The sequence below is a fragment of the Phocoena phocoena genome, chromosome 5, assembly GCF_963924675.1.
Source record: "Phocoena phocoena chromosome 5, mPhoPho1.1, whole genome shotgun sequence".
In the NCBI taxonomy this organism is placed as follows: Eukaryota; Metazoa; Chordata; class Mammalia; order Artiodactyla; family Phocoenidae; genus Phocoena; species Phocoena phocoena.
Genome location: NC_089223.1, coordinates 68478780 through 68494691, shown reverse-complemented (window position 1 = coordinate 68494691; position 15912 = coordinate 68478780). Strand labels below are relative to the sequence as shown.

The following is a 15912-nucleotide window of genomic DNA, read 5'->3' as shown; positions in this document are numbered from 1 at the left end:
GTGTCCAGACACTCTTAAAACAAGTACAGCTAAACAGAGATGGGAGAGTTTGAGTTCCAAATTCTGATTTACCATCACAAATGACTGCAGTAAGAAAATGAAGAATCATCCAAAAAGTTAATGTTACAACATAAGAATCTCAGAGCTTTCAAACTGTAAAGTTTATCACAGAATAGTGGCAAGAAACTGTAGCAATTGTCAAAAAGTCTTAGTCATAGAACCCTCCTACACTGTTGGTGGGAATGTAAATTGGTACAGCCACTACAGAGAGCAATATGGAGGTTCCTTAAGAAACTAAAAATAGAGCTACCATATGATCCTGTAGTCTCACTCCTGGACATATATCCAGAGAAAACCATAATTTGAAAAGATACATGCACCCCAATGTTCATTGCAGCACTATTTACAATAGCCAAGACATGGAAGCAACCTAAATGTCCATTGACAGATGAATGGATAAAGAAGATGTGGTATACACACACACACACACACACACACACACACACACACACACACACACACACAATGGAATATTACTCAGCCATAAAAAAGAATGAAATAATGCCACTTGCAGCAACATGGATGGACCAAGACTTAGGGCAGGACTTTACTTATCATACTAAGTAAAGTCAGACAGAGAAAGACAAATATATGATATCACTTATATACGGAATCTTAAAAAAATGATACAAATGAACTTATATACAAAACAGAAATAGACTCACAGACATAGAAAACAAACTTATGGTTATGAAAGGGGAAAGGGGGGAAGGAATAAATTAGGAGTTTGGGATTAACATATACACACTACTATATATAAAAAGATAACCAACAAGGACCCACTGTATAGCACAGGGAACTAAACTTATTATTTTGTAATAACCTATAATGGAAAAGAATCTGAAAATCTATATCTATATATATAACCGAATCATTTTGCTGTATACCTGAAACTAACACAACCCTGTAAATCAACTGTACTTCAATAAAAATTTTTTTTCTGTGGCCATGCTGTGTGGCTTGCAGGATCTTAGTTCCCTGACCAGGGATCGAACCCAGACCCCCGGTAACAACTGGACCACCAGGGAAATCCCTATACTTCAATCAATCAATCAGTCAATAGAAAAAAAAGCAGGAAAAATAAAAATGGCTTCTCAGCAAAATTATGTGTGGGAAGAACAAGACGAGGATTTCTATCTGGGGCAAATAATTTAATATAGCAGTCAACTAAGACAAAGCTGAACTATTTGAACTTTCCTTTACTTCTAATATCTCCATTCAAGGAGAATGGTCTCCAGGCAACATCCAAAAGACTCATCCTCCATGTGATAAAACTTATAAGTGCTTAATACATTGAAATGTTGAGTTGATGTCTGGTCTAAGATATGGGAGGGGTCAGTATAAGATCACGGACCTTCTGCAGAGGAGTTAGCATTTCTAGTTCCAGAGAAATTATAGTCCTAACTACTAAAAGAACTACAGATATCATCACTAACACCGAGAAGGGGCTGGTTAGTCAGTTAACAAATATTTGATTGGTTGCTATATTCCTTGCTGAAAGAATTGAAAATACAGAGGCGAGGAAGACAGACAGAGTTCACACCCTCACAGAGCTTTCATCCTACTGGGCCAGCCAAATATATATATAAACAAATAAGATTATCTCTGGTAATTAGGAGGGAAAAAAGTAGGATAATGTGATAGAGAGATGACTGATGGGGGGGTCATTTTAGCTAGGATGGTTAGGGCAGGCCTTTGACAAAGTGACACTTAAATTGAGACTTGAATGAGGGGAAGGAGGCAATTTTGTGACTCCATAGGTGGGTTCCAAACTGCAGAAGCAGCAAGTAGAAAGGTCCTAAGGCAGGAATGAGATTGGGGGATTTCAGGGACAGAAAGGCTACATGTTTGGAGCCCAATGAGTGATGAGAGAATAGGGGGAGATGCAAAGAGGTAGGACTAGATATTTAAAGGCTATGATGAGAAATCTTATTCTTGTTACAATGAGAAGCTGTTGTACAGTTTTAAAACAGGTGGTGACATGGTATGATTTACATTTTAGAAAGATCACTGTCTCACTGTGTGTCGAATAGACAATAAGTGAACAAGAGAGTAGTCTAAAAAAAAAAACAGGAAACTGTTTTAAAAGTTGTTATGGATTGATTGTGTCCCCCTGTAAAATTCATATATTGAAATCCTAATCCCCAATATATCAGAACAAGATCTTATTTGGAGATAAGGTCTTTACAGAGGTAATCAACGTAAACTGAGGCCAGTATGGTGAGCCCTAATCCAATATGACTGGGTATCCTCATGAAAAGGGGAAACTTGGAGACAGCCATGCACACAAAGGGTGAAGATGAAGACAAAGATCAGAATTAGGCTTCTATAGGCCAAGAATGCTCAAGATTGCCAGCAAAACACCAGAATCCAAGCGAGAGGCATTCTCTCTCACAGCCTTCACAAGGAACCAACCATCCCAATACCTTGACCTTAGACTTCTAGCCTCCAGAACTGTAAGACAATAAACTTCTTGGCTTGTTGAAGCCACCCAATTTGTGGTACCTTGTTATGGCTGCCCTAGGAAGCTAATACAATAATCCAGACCTGATATGATGGTGGTCTGGATTAGGATTATAGCATAAAGAGGATGACAGGCAGTTGGGTTCAAGCTATATATATATATATATTTTTTTTTTTTTTTTTTTGCGGTATGCAGGCCTCTCACTGTTGTGGCCTCTCCCGTTGCGGGGCACAGGCTCCAGATGCGCAGGCTCAGCGGCCCAGCTACTCTGCGGCATGTGGGATCTTCCCGGACCGGGGCACGAACCCGTGTCCCCTGCATCGGCAGGCGGACTCTCAACCACTGCGCCACCAGGGAAGCCCCGAGCTATGTTTTGAAAGAAGATCCTACAGAACTTACTGCTAGAGTAAAAGTGGGAGGAATTAAGGATGACTCCCAGGTTTGGTGCATTAGCAAACCAATGGATAATGAATGATGCCTCTTACTGAGATGGGGAAAGTTTGTGAAGCATACAATTATTTGCTCAGTGGGAGAGAAGAGGAATCAAGTTTTGTTCTGGCCATGTAAAGTAGAATGTTTATTACACATTCAAATGGACACTTCATCTAAGCATTTAAATATGTTTGAGGTTGGTGGGTTGGGAGAAAATCTGGGCTGTGCTAGAGATATAAATTTGGAAGTTATGAATAAATATTTGATATTCATATTCGATATTCATATCAATATTTGATATTCATATTTGTTCAAATATAGACAAGCATTTGAAACCATGTGATTAGATGATTGTAGACAGATAAGAAAGCCAAGAATTAGGTCGTTATCTGATCATGGGCTGCTATAACAAACTATCATAGACTGAGTGGCTTAAACAACAGTTATTTCTCATAGTTGTTGAGGCTCAAAGTCAAAGATTAGGGCACTAGCGTGGTCAGGGTCTGGTGAAGATCCCCTTCCTCATTTACAGATGGTGGTCTTATTGTTGTATTGTTACATGGCAGAGGGAGAGAGGGTAAGCTTTCTTTCTCTTCTTATACGGACGCTCATCCCAACATGGGTTTCACCCTCATGACCTAATCACCTCTCAAGGGCCCCACCTCCTAATAGCACCTTATTAGGGGTTAGATTTTCAACATGTGGAAATTAGGGGGACACAACTGTTCAGTCCACAACACACCTGGAGAACTAAAACATTTAGTGGCCTAAAAGAGGAGAAGCTGCAAAAAAAGAAAGAGAAGGGAAGGTCAGTGACATAAGAATTTTTTTTGTTATTTTAAAAGAAAAGTGAAGGAAGTATTTTAAGAAGGATGTAGTAATCAGATACTAGGGAGGGTTCCAGTGAGTTAGAAACTGAAAATCCACCATTGGATTTGGCAAGATGGAAGTCACTAAAGACTTTGGTAAGTGTCATTTCTGTAGTGGCCTTGATGACAACCCAACTGGAGTGACCTGAGGGGAATACAGGAAGTGTAAAAGTGGAGACAGTGACTGTAGGAAACTCTTTTAGGAGTTTTACTGTGAGTACTAGCCAAAATGGGCCAAGAATTGAAGAGGGATGTGAAGTCAAGAGAAGGGGGTTTAAGCTGGTGACACTAAGGCATGTTTGCTGAAGGGAACGATCCAGCAAAAAGAGAGAAATTGACGAAAAATAGAAATGATGATTTTAAAATAAAGTCTTTGACGGAATAAAGACACAGACCTACTAGAGAATGGACTTGAGGATATGGGGAGGGAGAAGAGTAAGCTGTGACAAAGTGACATGGACATATATACACTACCAAACGTAAAATAGATAGCTAGTGGGAAGCAGCCGCATAGCACAGGGAGATCAGCTCGGTGCTCTGTGACCACCTAGAGGGGTGGGATAGGGAGGGTGAGAGGGAGGGAGATGCAAGAGGGAAGAGATATGGGAACATATGTATATGTATAACTGATTCACTTTGTTATAAAGCAGAAACTAACACACCATTGTAAAGCAATTATACTCCAATAAAGATGTTAAAAAAAATAAATGCATCTAAAATAAAGTCTTTGAAAGATGAATGGAAATGTGATTGTCCTTAAAAAGGAGCAAGGACACATCCTCCACCATAACTCAAGGGAAAGGAGGGAACGTGGCCACAGATACAGGTAACTTGTTGGAATTAGGGGTGAGACAAGGCAAAACATATAATGATGTCTATTTTCTTCATAAAGAATGAGGTGAGACCAGAGAAGGGTGAAGGAGATTTGGGGAGACAGGAGAAGATGTCAAATAGTTGAGGATGGAAAAGTGGCTTTACTGTGAACATATACTGGATGGGTGCCATATTGTTAGATGCTCATTTGAGATCCATGATCATACATTTGACATGAGCTCAGTTAGCAGTCTGGGGTGTGATATTCGCCAGCGATGACCAGCCATTCAGGCGTAGGTGCAGAGTACGTGGATAGTTGCAGGACAAGAAGAAAGAAGTAAGTAACTACAAAGATTAGAAGGGGAAGAACTCCCAGTTTCTTTGAGCCCCCAAAACTATGGGAATTGGCCTAACGTTTAGGCCAACTGCTGGCTACATCCTAGACCCAGACATTTTTCCACTGGAGCAGTGAGGATGCAGAGAATGCCTCCTTAGGGGGCAGGGCAGTGGGGAGCATGGAGTCAGGTCAGGGTCACCACAATTGCTCACTCACCGGTGATGCTGGAAAAAAGCACCCCAGGGGAGGTATGGATTCAAAATGGAGAATTCCTATTTTAGTGGACATTAGTACTTGATGGGAATGGATCAAATCTCTCAAGTCGACAGAACGGAAAGAAAACATTGCAAATGAATGGCATGGTTTATATGCACCTAGAAGATAAAGAAGTAACCATGAGAACACAACATGGGCTCAGTAATAAAACGTCAGACCAAACCTCTCACTTCTTTTCCTGACTGTATTAAAAGACTGTTAGATCAGTACAGGTGGTAAGTCAATGGGTTTTTTCCGTGGAGAATGAGAAGGAGCTGTCCAGAAATAGGTGAAAAAGTTATTGAGTAATATTAAGGGTCCAATGGATGCTGAAAGTCAGGCATGACACTAATCTGCATCCTTGGGTAATGTTCTCCTCAGTTCGGAAGAGCATGAATATGGAAACGTGCTCTTCACATTGACTCTTAGTTGGAGGTCTGCGTGGTGTGTATGGCAGAAAGATCTAGGGGTGAAGAAGTTGAAGGTCCTGGTGAGAGGACTGAAGTGATGATCCCAGTGCACTAGGTTACCTGGGGAAAGAAACCAGATGAGGAGGAGACAGATGGGCTGAGACAATAGGAGGAGATGCGCAGACAAGCAAACACAAGTCTTGTTGGAGTGAAGAGCTGGTGTGGTAGAAATCAAGACATGGGTGACCTGGCAGGGTTAAGGGTTGTGATCATATAGTAAAAGGATAGTTTTTCATGCAAATTTCCTGGAGAGGAATCAGACACTTCTGCTAATCACTAGTTGTGTGCCAACCTAGGAAGTTCATCCTTAAGTCTCTTGGAGGTGAAAGAAGGCAGGGAAATTGCTTGTTAAATTACCCCTGAAACTCAAGGTCTTTCTTCCTTAGAGCTGTGGAAGTTGAATTGTTACCATGGCATCTGGGACTTCATCTGATCAACTTAGTACCTCACGTCTTTAATTTTCCTTTGGGATTTTTAAATACCTCTCCATGCAGGAGCAAGACATGTCCTTTTTTTCCCACGAATATAATTAAAAGAGACAGGCTTGAAAAGAACTACAGATGGGTCACACTGGCCCTTGCCAAAGTATGGAATCAGGATATGAAGTAAATCCCATTAATTGCAGCAACTGATGGATCCTACAGAGAGTAAGGCTTACATTAGAGGTTCTCAAAAGTTTTCAGGGCCGCTGGAAAGATTGTAAAATAGGACCAAAGTTATTAGCACACACTCAAGCAAAGACGTGTTTGAAGTTGGGCAATTTCTAACTTCTTATGGATAGGCTAGGCCCCACTTGACAGTTCTGTGAAGTCTAATGTTCCATGAAATTTTACCAGGGCCTTTGATAGAATATCCATTTCCTTAATTATAAACACATTTCTTCTCTATTGCAAGGTTTCTCCTTAACTTCACAGATCTGTCAGTGAAAGACAAAACTTGGATACCACATTTGGAAATGACAAAAGTGGTGCATGAACTGGATGAATTAGCATATAAAGGGTGTTATTCCCTTAAAGAGCTGTTGGATTCATTTAGGTAATCGTCTTTTGATAAATGTACTCCTGCTAGTACAATCTTCTGCTTATCATGGAGTTATAAATCAGAACTGGAAAAGACATCTGGAAACATCTGGCCCCTTCCAAAGCAATAACATTGCAATGTATTTCCTGACGTACTACACAGACTCTTCCAATCATTTGGGGTCATTCTTACACATTAAAAGTTCTCAAGAGGAGGTTCTGGTTTGATTTTTTACATTATATTTCCCCCAAAAGAGCAATCAAATAGCTAGATATACATATTTCCATTTTATAATCACTTCTCTTATTCTAATTACTTGTTTAAATGTCTGTCTCCTCACTAGGTTAGCATTCCAAGAAAGGAAACATATATTCATTTCTTTAACTCCCATATGGAGATGAATATACATTCTGGGACTCTATTCTGTAGAAACAAGAGTACCAATAGGTGAATAGCTTTGCATAAGAAGACGTATTGCAGTGTTGTTAAAGTGATAGCAAACTGGAACTAATGTGAATGTCCATCAACTGGGGAATAATAAAAAAAAGTATGGTGAATCTCTGTGATGGAATATCATTTAGCTTTGAAAAAGAATGAGCTAGAGCTACATCAATTGATTTGGAGGGGATGTCCATTATATACTGCTACATGAGAAAAGCAACTTACAAACAAAAGTATAGCGTGTGATTTCAAATTGTAAAAATAAATGACACCCTGTGAAAAATATGTGTTTATAGCTGTGGAGGAACAATCACTAGGTGATCCTCGAGGACGATGAGAAAGTAAAGGAGAGAGAGTATGGAAGGAGATAAAAATTGAGCTCGCAAAATGAAAAAATATTCATGCCGTAATGCTAAGGGAAAAGTCAGAATGCATGTTTTTTTTGTTGTTGCTGTTCTTTTATTTATTTTTGGCTGCGCTGGGCCTTTGTTGCTGTGCGCAGGCGTTCTCTAGTTGCAGTGAGTGGGGGCTACTCTCATTGTAGTGCGTGGGCTTCTCATTGCGGTGGCTTCTCTTGTTGTGGAGCACGGGCTCTAGGCACACGGGCTTCAGTAGCTGTGGCTCGTGGGCTCTAGAGCACAGGCTCAGTAGTTCTGGCGCATGGACTTAGTTGCTCCACTGCATGTGGGATCTTCCCGGACCAGGGCTCGAACCCGTGTCCCCTGCATTGGCAGGCGGATTCTTAACCACTGTGCCACCAGGGAAGTCCCTGAATACATGTTTTTAGTAATAATATTTTAAAAAGAAAAATTTTACCTTTATTGATGTCTTACTGATTGGTATCAGGCATGGTTCTTAAGGTTTTACATAGGCTATCTCACTTGATGCCTGCACCAACCCTGTGAGGTGGGGACTGTTATTTCCCTCATTTCATATATGAAGAGACTTGGCCCAGAGAAGTTCATAAATTGACACAGTAAGTGGCAAAGCTGAGAGAAAATAATAATAGACAAAGAGGCAAAAAAATGAAATTGCATTTTTTTCTACAAATTAACCTGGTAAAATGAAAATAATCAATTTAATGAGGTGCTAGAACTGTGAGTTATTTGTGTTAAATTTTTGCTATTATTTATTATTACTTTTAAATAAAGTAAAATTATTAAACATAAAAAGAAGAAAATGGGAAGTATGGTGGTTTTTCAAACATGTCTTCAAATACTCTGCCACTCCTCTCGCTGAGAGAAGAGTTCTATGTTTCTTCCCTTTGAATCTGGGTGGGGCTGTGACAGCTCTGACCAACTCCACAGTGTAAGTAATGTTGTGTGTCTCTGGAGGCCGGATCAAAAAAGGCTTCCTCCTGGCTCCCTTTTTGGGACTCTCACTTTGGGGGATGCTAGCTACCAAGCTGTGAGTCTCACTTGGAGAAAAACAAATGCCCCTGCCAACAGGCAGCATCCACTGCCAGACTTCAGGTGGTGCCAGCCCCTAGAACCTTAGTACCTTCCAGCAGAGTCCCCAGACGTTGCTGAGCAGAGACAAACTACAAGCTATTTCCTGTCTAGATGTCTAATCTCCAGAATCTTCCATGGGCATGAAAAATGGTTGTTGTTTGTTGTTATTTTGTTATTGTTTGGTTAGGAGTCTTTTTTTTTTTTGCTCCTAAATTATACAACAACAGTCGAAAGAGATGAGGACCTTCTGTAGTGATGTTTGTCAACTTGGGGTAGGTTTCTCCTTGGTCTTATTTTTCTGCTCCCTTTAGGTATTTTGTGATGATTAATTTTTTTTTTTTTTTTTTTTGCGGTATGCGGGCCTCTCACTGTCGTGGCCTCCCCCGCTGCGGAGCACAGGCCCCGGACGCCCAGGCCCAGCGGCCATGGCCCACGGGCCCAGCCGCTCCGCGGCACGCGGGATCCCCCCGGACCGGGGCACGAACCCGCGTCCCCTGCATCGGCAGGCGGACCCCTAACCACTGCGCCACCAGGGAAGCCCTGTGATGATTAATTTTATGTGCCAAGTGGCTGTCCCAATATTTGGCCAAACATTTTTCTGGATGTTTCTGTGAAGGTGTTTTTTGGGAAGAGATTAGCATTCAAAATGGTGGACTATTAGTAAAGCAGGTTACCCTCCATAATGTGGGTGGGCCTTACCCAATCAGTTGTAGACTTTCACAGAGCAAAGACTGATCTCCCCAGAGCAAGAAGGAGTTCTGCCAGCATGCTCCCTTTGGACTTGAACTGCAGCTCTTCCCTGAGTCTCCAGCCTGCCTGCCACCCCATCAGACTGTAGACTCACCAAGCCTCCAGGAATGTTTGCCAATTCCTGGAAAACTCTTTCTCTCTCTCTCATTGGTCTGTTTCTCTGGACAGCCCTGACTAACACACATATTATACTGTTCACTCTACTTCCCAAACTCCTCACCAATTCCTCCAGCATCCTAACCTCACTGTAGTATCTACGTAAGCCGGCTCTGTTTAACTTCCTATGCATTTGATGTATCTAAGAGGGCTAGAAAAGAGACTAAAGCTGGCTAGAGAGTCAATCTTCTAAACTTCTTCCTCTTCCTCCCTCCTTAGGACATAAATCATAAGCAATATACATCTGTTGCCAATAAATGAGCAGCACCTATACAGGATGATAACACCAAGGGTAGAAAAATCTAAGCAGATAAGGACCTGGGAAGGAGATCAACTGTGGATTTTGCACTGAGTTACAGAATGGCATATGGGCACATACGCTGAGAAAACCATAATTCAAAAACAGTCATGTACCAAAATGTTCATTGCAGCACTATTTACAGTAGCCAGGACATGGAAGCAACCTAAGTGTCCATCAACAGATGAATGGATAAAGAAGATGTGGCACATAGATACAAAGGAATATTACTCAGCCATAAAAGAAATGAAATTGAGTGATTTGTAGTGAGGTGGATGGACCTACAGTCTGTCATACAGAGTGAAGTAAGTCAGAAAGAGAAAAACAAATACCGTATTCCAACACATATATATAGAATCTAAGAAAAAAAGAAAGGTCATGAAGAACATAGGGGCAAGACGGGAATAAAGACACAGACCTACTAGAGAATGGACTTGAGGATACGGGGAGGGCGAAGGGTAAGCTGGGACAAAGTGAGAGAGTGGCATGGACATATATACACTACCAAACGTAAAACAGATAGCTAGTGGGAAGCAGCCACATAGCACAGGGAGATCAGCTCGGCGCTTTGTGACCACCTAGAGGGGTGGGATAGGGAGGGTGGGAGGGAGGGAGACACAAGAGGGAAGAGATATGGGAACATATGTATATGTATAACTGATTCACTTTGTTATAAAGCAGAAACTAACACACCATTGTAGAGCGATTATACTCCAATAAAAATGTTAAAAAAAAATACCCAAGTGACAAAATGATCAGGCAAAGCAAAAGAAAAGGTGTAGCTTACCCCTCGAAGCAGTGGGCGACTGTCAGAACCCACTTCTTGGCAATGAGGACACAGCCACAAATGTGACCACTGGGTTCACTCTGCAGGGAACACTGCCAGGGCCACCTTCCTGGGCGACTCGTCCGACCCCCAAGGATCCTCTTGTTCATTCGGGCAGCAGGGCGGCGCCCACAGTCTACCAAGGAGCAGGAAACAGTACGTGACTCACTACCAAAACCAGCTAGATGCTTGCATCTTTGCTGTCACGTACAAGTGATCATTTTTTCCCTTGAGCCAATCCAGTTAAATTAAGTTCATATCCCATTGTAACACCACTAATTCGCTCACCTTGTTTAGTACATAGAAGAGAAATCTTACTTCTGCTGTGGCAGGACTGCCTAGATTTGGAAACATAAAACGGCATAATATTTAGTTACATATTTATCGTTCACTTCAAACACTTTACCAGTGAAAGGCAAGACATAGCTTATACTGAAGTCAGGAATTCTCAAGGCAGGGCTGTGGTCAGATATCACCTTAGAGGTGGAGGTATATGAAGGATGTACTTTTTTAAAGTGTATTTAATATCATTATATACTTTCACATTTGTGGGAAGAGAAACTATTGTTAGCAAAGTTTCCCACATCATCTTGGCTGGTGGCACCACCCATAATACTGACTCAATGATTTTCAAAGTAGGGAGAGGAAAAGGAAAGGCATTAGTCGGCTTCCCAGAATGTATGGTGAGGAGGGAGCACATCAGACTTTTATGCTTATGGAGAGGACATGTATGTCCAAAAGAAGCTGAGAAATAGCTTGAGAGAAAAAAAATATTGCTTCAGAAAGTTAGAGAACAGAGAAAGGAACTGAATATTTAGACTAGAAAAGAATCTTGAGACTTTTTTTATTATCTTTTTTTTTAAGTTGAAATATAGTTGATTTACAATATTGTGTTAGTTTCAGGTATACACATAGTGATTCAGTTTTTTTCTGATTATATTCCATTATAGGCTATTATAAGATATTGAATATAATTTCCCATACTATACAGTAAATCTTTATTGCTTATCTGTTTTATGTATACTAGTCTGTATCTGTTAATCCCATACTCCTAATTTGTCCCTCCCTCCATCCGTTTCCCCTTTGGTAACCATATATTTGTTTTCTATGTTACTGAGACTTTCAATGTTAAACTGTGTATCTATGATTAGCTGACAGGAAGAAGGGGATTAAATTCATCCCATGTAACTCTAGATGGCAGGATCAGAATCAGTAGGGAGAACTTATAGAAAGAGTGCATTCAGGAAAGGAAGAACTTTCTAAAAATTAGAGTTTAGCTTTGAAGGCAAGAACATGGTTTAAGCATCACAAGAGAATTCAGCTTAGGGTACACTAAGTTTTAACCACAAAGTCTCTTCCAAGCATTTATTCACAATGCAAATTTAAAAGAAAAAAAAACATGTTGGGACTGTCAAAAATACTATGACATGCTTAGAATCCTAGATATGTCAGAAGAAAGAAAAACAACCCTATGTCATTTCCACATTCCTTTTTGAAGATCTACTGTATTTTCATTTCTTGCTAAATTTGCATGGGGATATATGTATACAATAAATTATATAATACAGAAAAAGCACATTTGCATTTTGCCTTCTCACAACCTGAAGTCGTATCTTCTCCTCACTCTCTATTTCGTTATCCTTAGTTTGTTTGTAACACTTCCAAATATCTGAAATTCATTTTATTACTAGCTTAGAGTCTCTCTGTCCACCTCTACAATGTATGTTTCCTGAGACCATGGTCCTTGGCCCCCTCATCCACTTCTACATCCCCGCAGAGCTTAACAATGAACCCGGCATAGAAGAGATACAAATAATTAGTTGTTGTTTGTTAGATCTTAAAGTCATAGCTTTTAGGAATAGGAAAAGACCAAGGACTATGTGTCTCAACTCTTATTTTAAAGGAAATTGCGGTTTATAGGATCACACATCTAGTTAGCAAGCCAGGACTAGAACAGGTCCACCAACTCCCAACTTAGAATGAGTTTATCTATCTATCTATCTATCTGACCTGAAAGGGATTTTCTGGCAGTCCCGGTTTGGGGAAACAAATCACTGTTGAAAGACTCAGGTCACTGGAGGAAGTGCTTCAGTTGACAACTATTCAGAAATTTGGTTGCAAGTTTGGTCTATGGGGAAAATGTCAAGACATTCTAAAGAGAAATGGCCCACCTTTAGTTTTATTCTTTAGAATTCTTATGTACTGATTTCTCTAACATTTATTAAAAGCTTTGGGGTCAGATAAACTTGGTTTGAGTTCAGGGACTATCACTTATCATCTGTGAGCTGTGAATTTTGAGCAAGTTATTTAAATACTCTATAGCTATGTCCCTATAATGTAACAAGCACTAAATGAGTGTTAATTCCCTCAATTTACCTTTCTCCTGCACCCCTACCCAAGATGAGGGAGGCAATGTTGCCATGATTTTTTAGGGGAAATTTTTCAGAAGTGTATTTTCAAGGTTACTTGATTATAATTTTATTTTGTGTCTGTTTTTTCCTCAGGCTCTCCAAGTTTTATCAGTTGCCATTATTTCAATTTCTTCTGTTAACTAGTCCCATGTAACATCTGTAGAAAGTGTAGATATTAAGAATTTATTTTTAATAGGATGTGAAAAAAACTCCAAGATTAGAACCCAAGTTCCTCCTCCTTAACCATGATAGTTTCTGCAATCATCATTAAAGAAAAATGTAATTAGCCAAGAGAAAAAGATCTATGTCTACAAAGAAGAAAAAAAGCCAAATGATGTTGAACTATAAAGGCCCATAGCTATTCTATGGAAGCTCTTTTTTGATGTGACAAGTGTGGATTATCTTAAATTAGAAACAGAAGAAGGGCCCTGATGATGGATGCTTGCTCCATAATCCACTCTACACAGCTCTAGTGACGGGTGTCTTACCCTTTTACCAGTAGTTCATGCAAAGTGGTCCCATTAAGGCTTTCCCAGTCGGAGTGCAATGTCAGCCACTGCTGGTCTCGCTCCTGTTCCTGTATCACTTTGGTCACAGATGGTTCTCTGATAGAAGGGCAAATACCAGATAAATATTCAGAGTACAATGATCTTTGACCAGGCGATATCATTATTTAGCACTTACTCTTATAAAAAGAAGCATTAAATTATCAACCAATATTTCAAGAGGGGGATTAGTATTGGAAGAAGTTTGGCATGTAATGTCATCAGCAAGAGGGGAAGTTACTAAAAGTATCCCGAAGCAACAAACGTCCACACTGTTACAGCTATTTTAGTCATTCTCTCTGCTGACATGTATTTGAACTTTGTGAGGTGTCGGAATTCTAACATATACGATGTAGAAGTTCCAATACCTAAAAAACAAGAGCAGCTTTAGGCAGGGATCAAAAGTAAAATAAAATTTATCTGCCTGGAGTATTTTTTCCTTCACTTTTCTTGCCCAGTGTATTCCTGCAATAAAGCAATACCTTAAAATAAATAATAAGTAAAGAGAATCAATGGCCATTTAGTGTCTGTTCAGACAGTATAAAACTGTAAGTGGAATTTTTTCAACATACTGCAGAATCTTCATGCACTAAAAATTAGGAAGGTCTCTAGAAAGTAGAGACAGGAGTTAGACAACATCATTTTGCTGTTTACCCATATTCTCACTCAAACTCTACCAGTACTTTCCTATCAATGTCTCATTCAATCATCAAATAAATATGCTTGTACCCGAGATGTACCCAAGATTTAAAACCTTAGGTTTCAAAAGTCTTTGCGTTTTTGTGTAAAATATCCTATTCCTCATGAAATAATTGGTTTACTTAGGCAATTCATATTTGAAGAAAATCTTTTGGATTTTTATCACCTGATGCTATTAAGGGTAGCAGAGGTAGAGGAATTCATTTTAGATAGGAGGAACGAGGGCTCCTTCTGAATCTGGAAGTAGGAGAGAAGGAAGCAGGTACTTAGTTGGATTTGGAGATGGGGAGAGAATTCAAGAGAATTCATCAAGAGAATTCAAATCAGAGAATCCGATAGTCTTTTCTTTTCAAGTACGAGGGGGGCTCCTCGAATGAAGGTGGGGGGCTGGTGGCAGGGTTGCATGATGGTTAGGAAAGTGACGTGTATATGAAATTGTTCCCTGGTGGAAGTATTTGGAGAAACACATCAAAGGTAACTTCAAAAGAATGGCAAGCAGTGCTAAGGATTCAAATGAACCTGGAAATCCTGAAGTTGTAGTAGCATCAAGTCTGTGAGCTTAGTGACTTTCTTTCTTTGATAACGGAATGCCAATTTTTTTGTAAAAAGGGGGGGCACAGGGGCTTCCCTGGTGGCGCAGTGGTTGAGAGTCCGCCTGCCGATGCAGGGGACACGGGTTCGTGCCCCGGTGTGGGAGGATCCCACATGCCGCGGAGCGGCTGGGCCCGTGAGCCATGGCCGCTGAGCCTGCGCGTCCGGAGCCTGTTGCTCCGCAACGGGAGAGACCACAACGGTGAGAGGCCCGCGTACCGCAAAAAAAAAAAAAAAAAAAAAAAAAAAGGGGGGGCACAGGAAGGGAAGAAAAGTTAGATTCAGTGGCATTGAAAGAAAAATGATCACTTCCCCTGGTCATCGATTATTTTAAAACTACTGTCATTACAGAATAGAAAATAAAAGAAACAAAAACCTCCCCAAATCCAGTTATTTTAAAAAGAATAAAACCCCCTAAAGAGAAGACTTGAGGATAGAATAAGAACCAAAGATTAAAAACAAAACAGAGTCCTTAATCATGGATGAATTCTAATCATTTGATTTAGAAACAAATGGCATAAACCCTGCCCACGCTTTAAGAAGCATTGCACAAGCTTTAATTTATTTAGATACTTGAATGAACTGTTTTATATTTGAAGATGTCACAAAACCTACTGCAAAATGAGAATTCTTTCCTTCACCAAAATGAGGCTCTGGCTTTAATCCCAGAAGTGCTGTATGCAGAGGCACAGTGGGATGGAAAATACAAAAATCAGAGGCCACACACACCACTCGTGGTGTTTCTCTTGATATCTGCATCCTGAGAATTCCTTTCTGCAGTAGAACAATCTGTGGCCTCCTAAATCCAGGCATTTTACTCGCAAAAAGCCAAAGGAAGATCAGCTTCAGATTTGTTATTTCATGAAATCATTCTTTAGGCAGATATTTACAGGGCAACAGGGACTTGCATGGGGACAAGTCAGCACGGGATTTGCACTGATGCTAGATAGGAAAATCATTGCAAAGGATGCTTCAGTCTTTCAACTCCCGAGGTCCCTTCAGTCACCTCAAGGGATGTTTTTGC

General features: G+C 40.3%; 1 protein-coding gene across 1 annotated transcript in view; it reads right to left on the bottom strand.

The window, feature by feature from the left end:
- Positions 1-15912, bottom strand: part of CORIN (corin, serine peptidase) — a 222061-nt gene that overhangs the window by 24622 nt on the left and 181527 nt on the right. Inside the window, exons 16-18 of the mRNA XM_065877801.1 lie at positions 13542-13658; positions 10931-10980; positions 10604-10778 (exon numbers count right to left, since the gene is read on the bottom strand). Coding sequence (XP_065733873.1) covers positions 10604-10778; positions 10931-10980; positions 13542-13658 — 342 coding nt within the window. The remainder of the gene's footprint in view (positions 1-10603; positions 10779-10930; positions 10981-13541; positions 13659-15912) is intronic.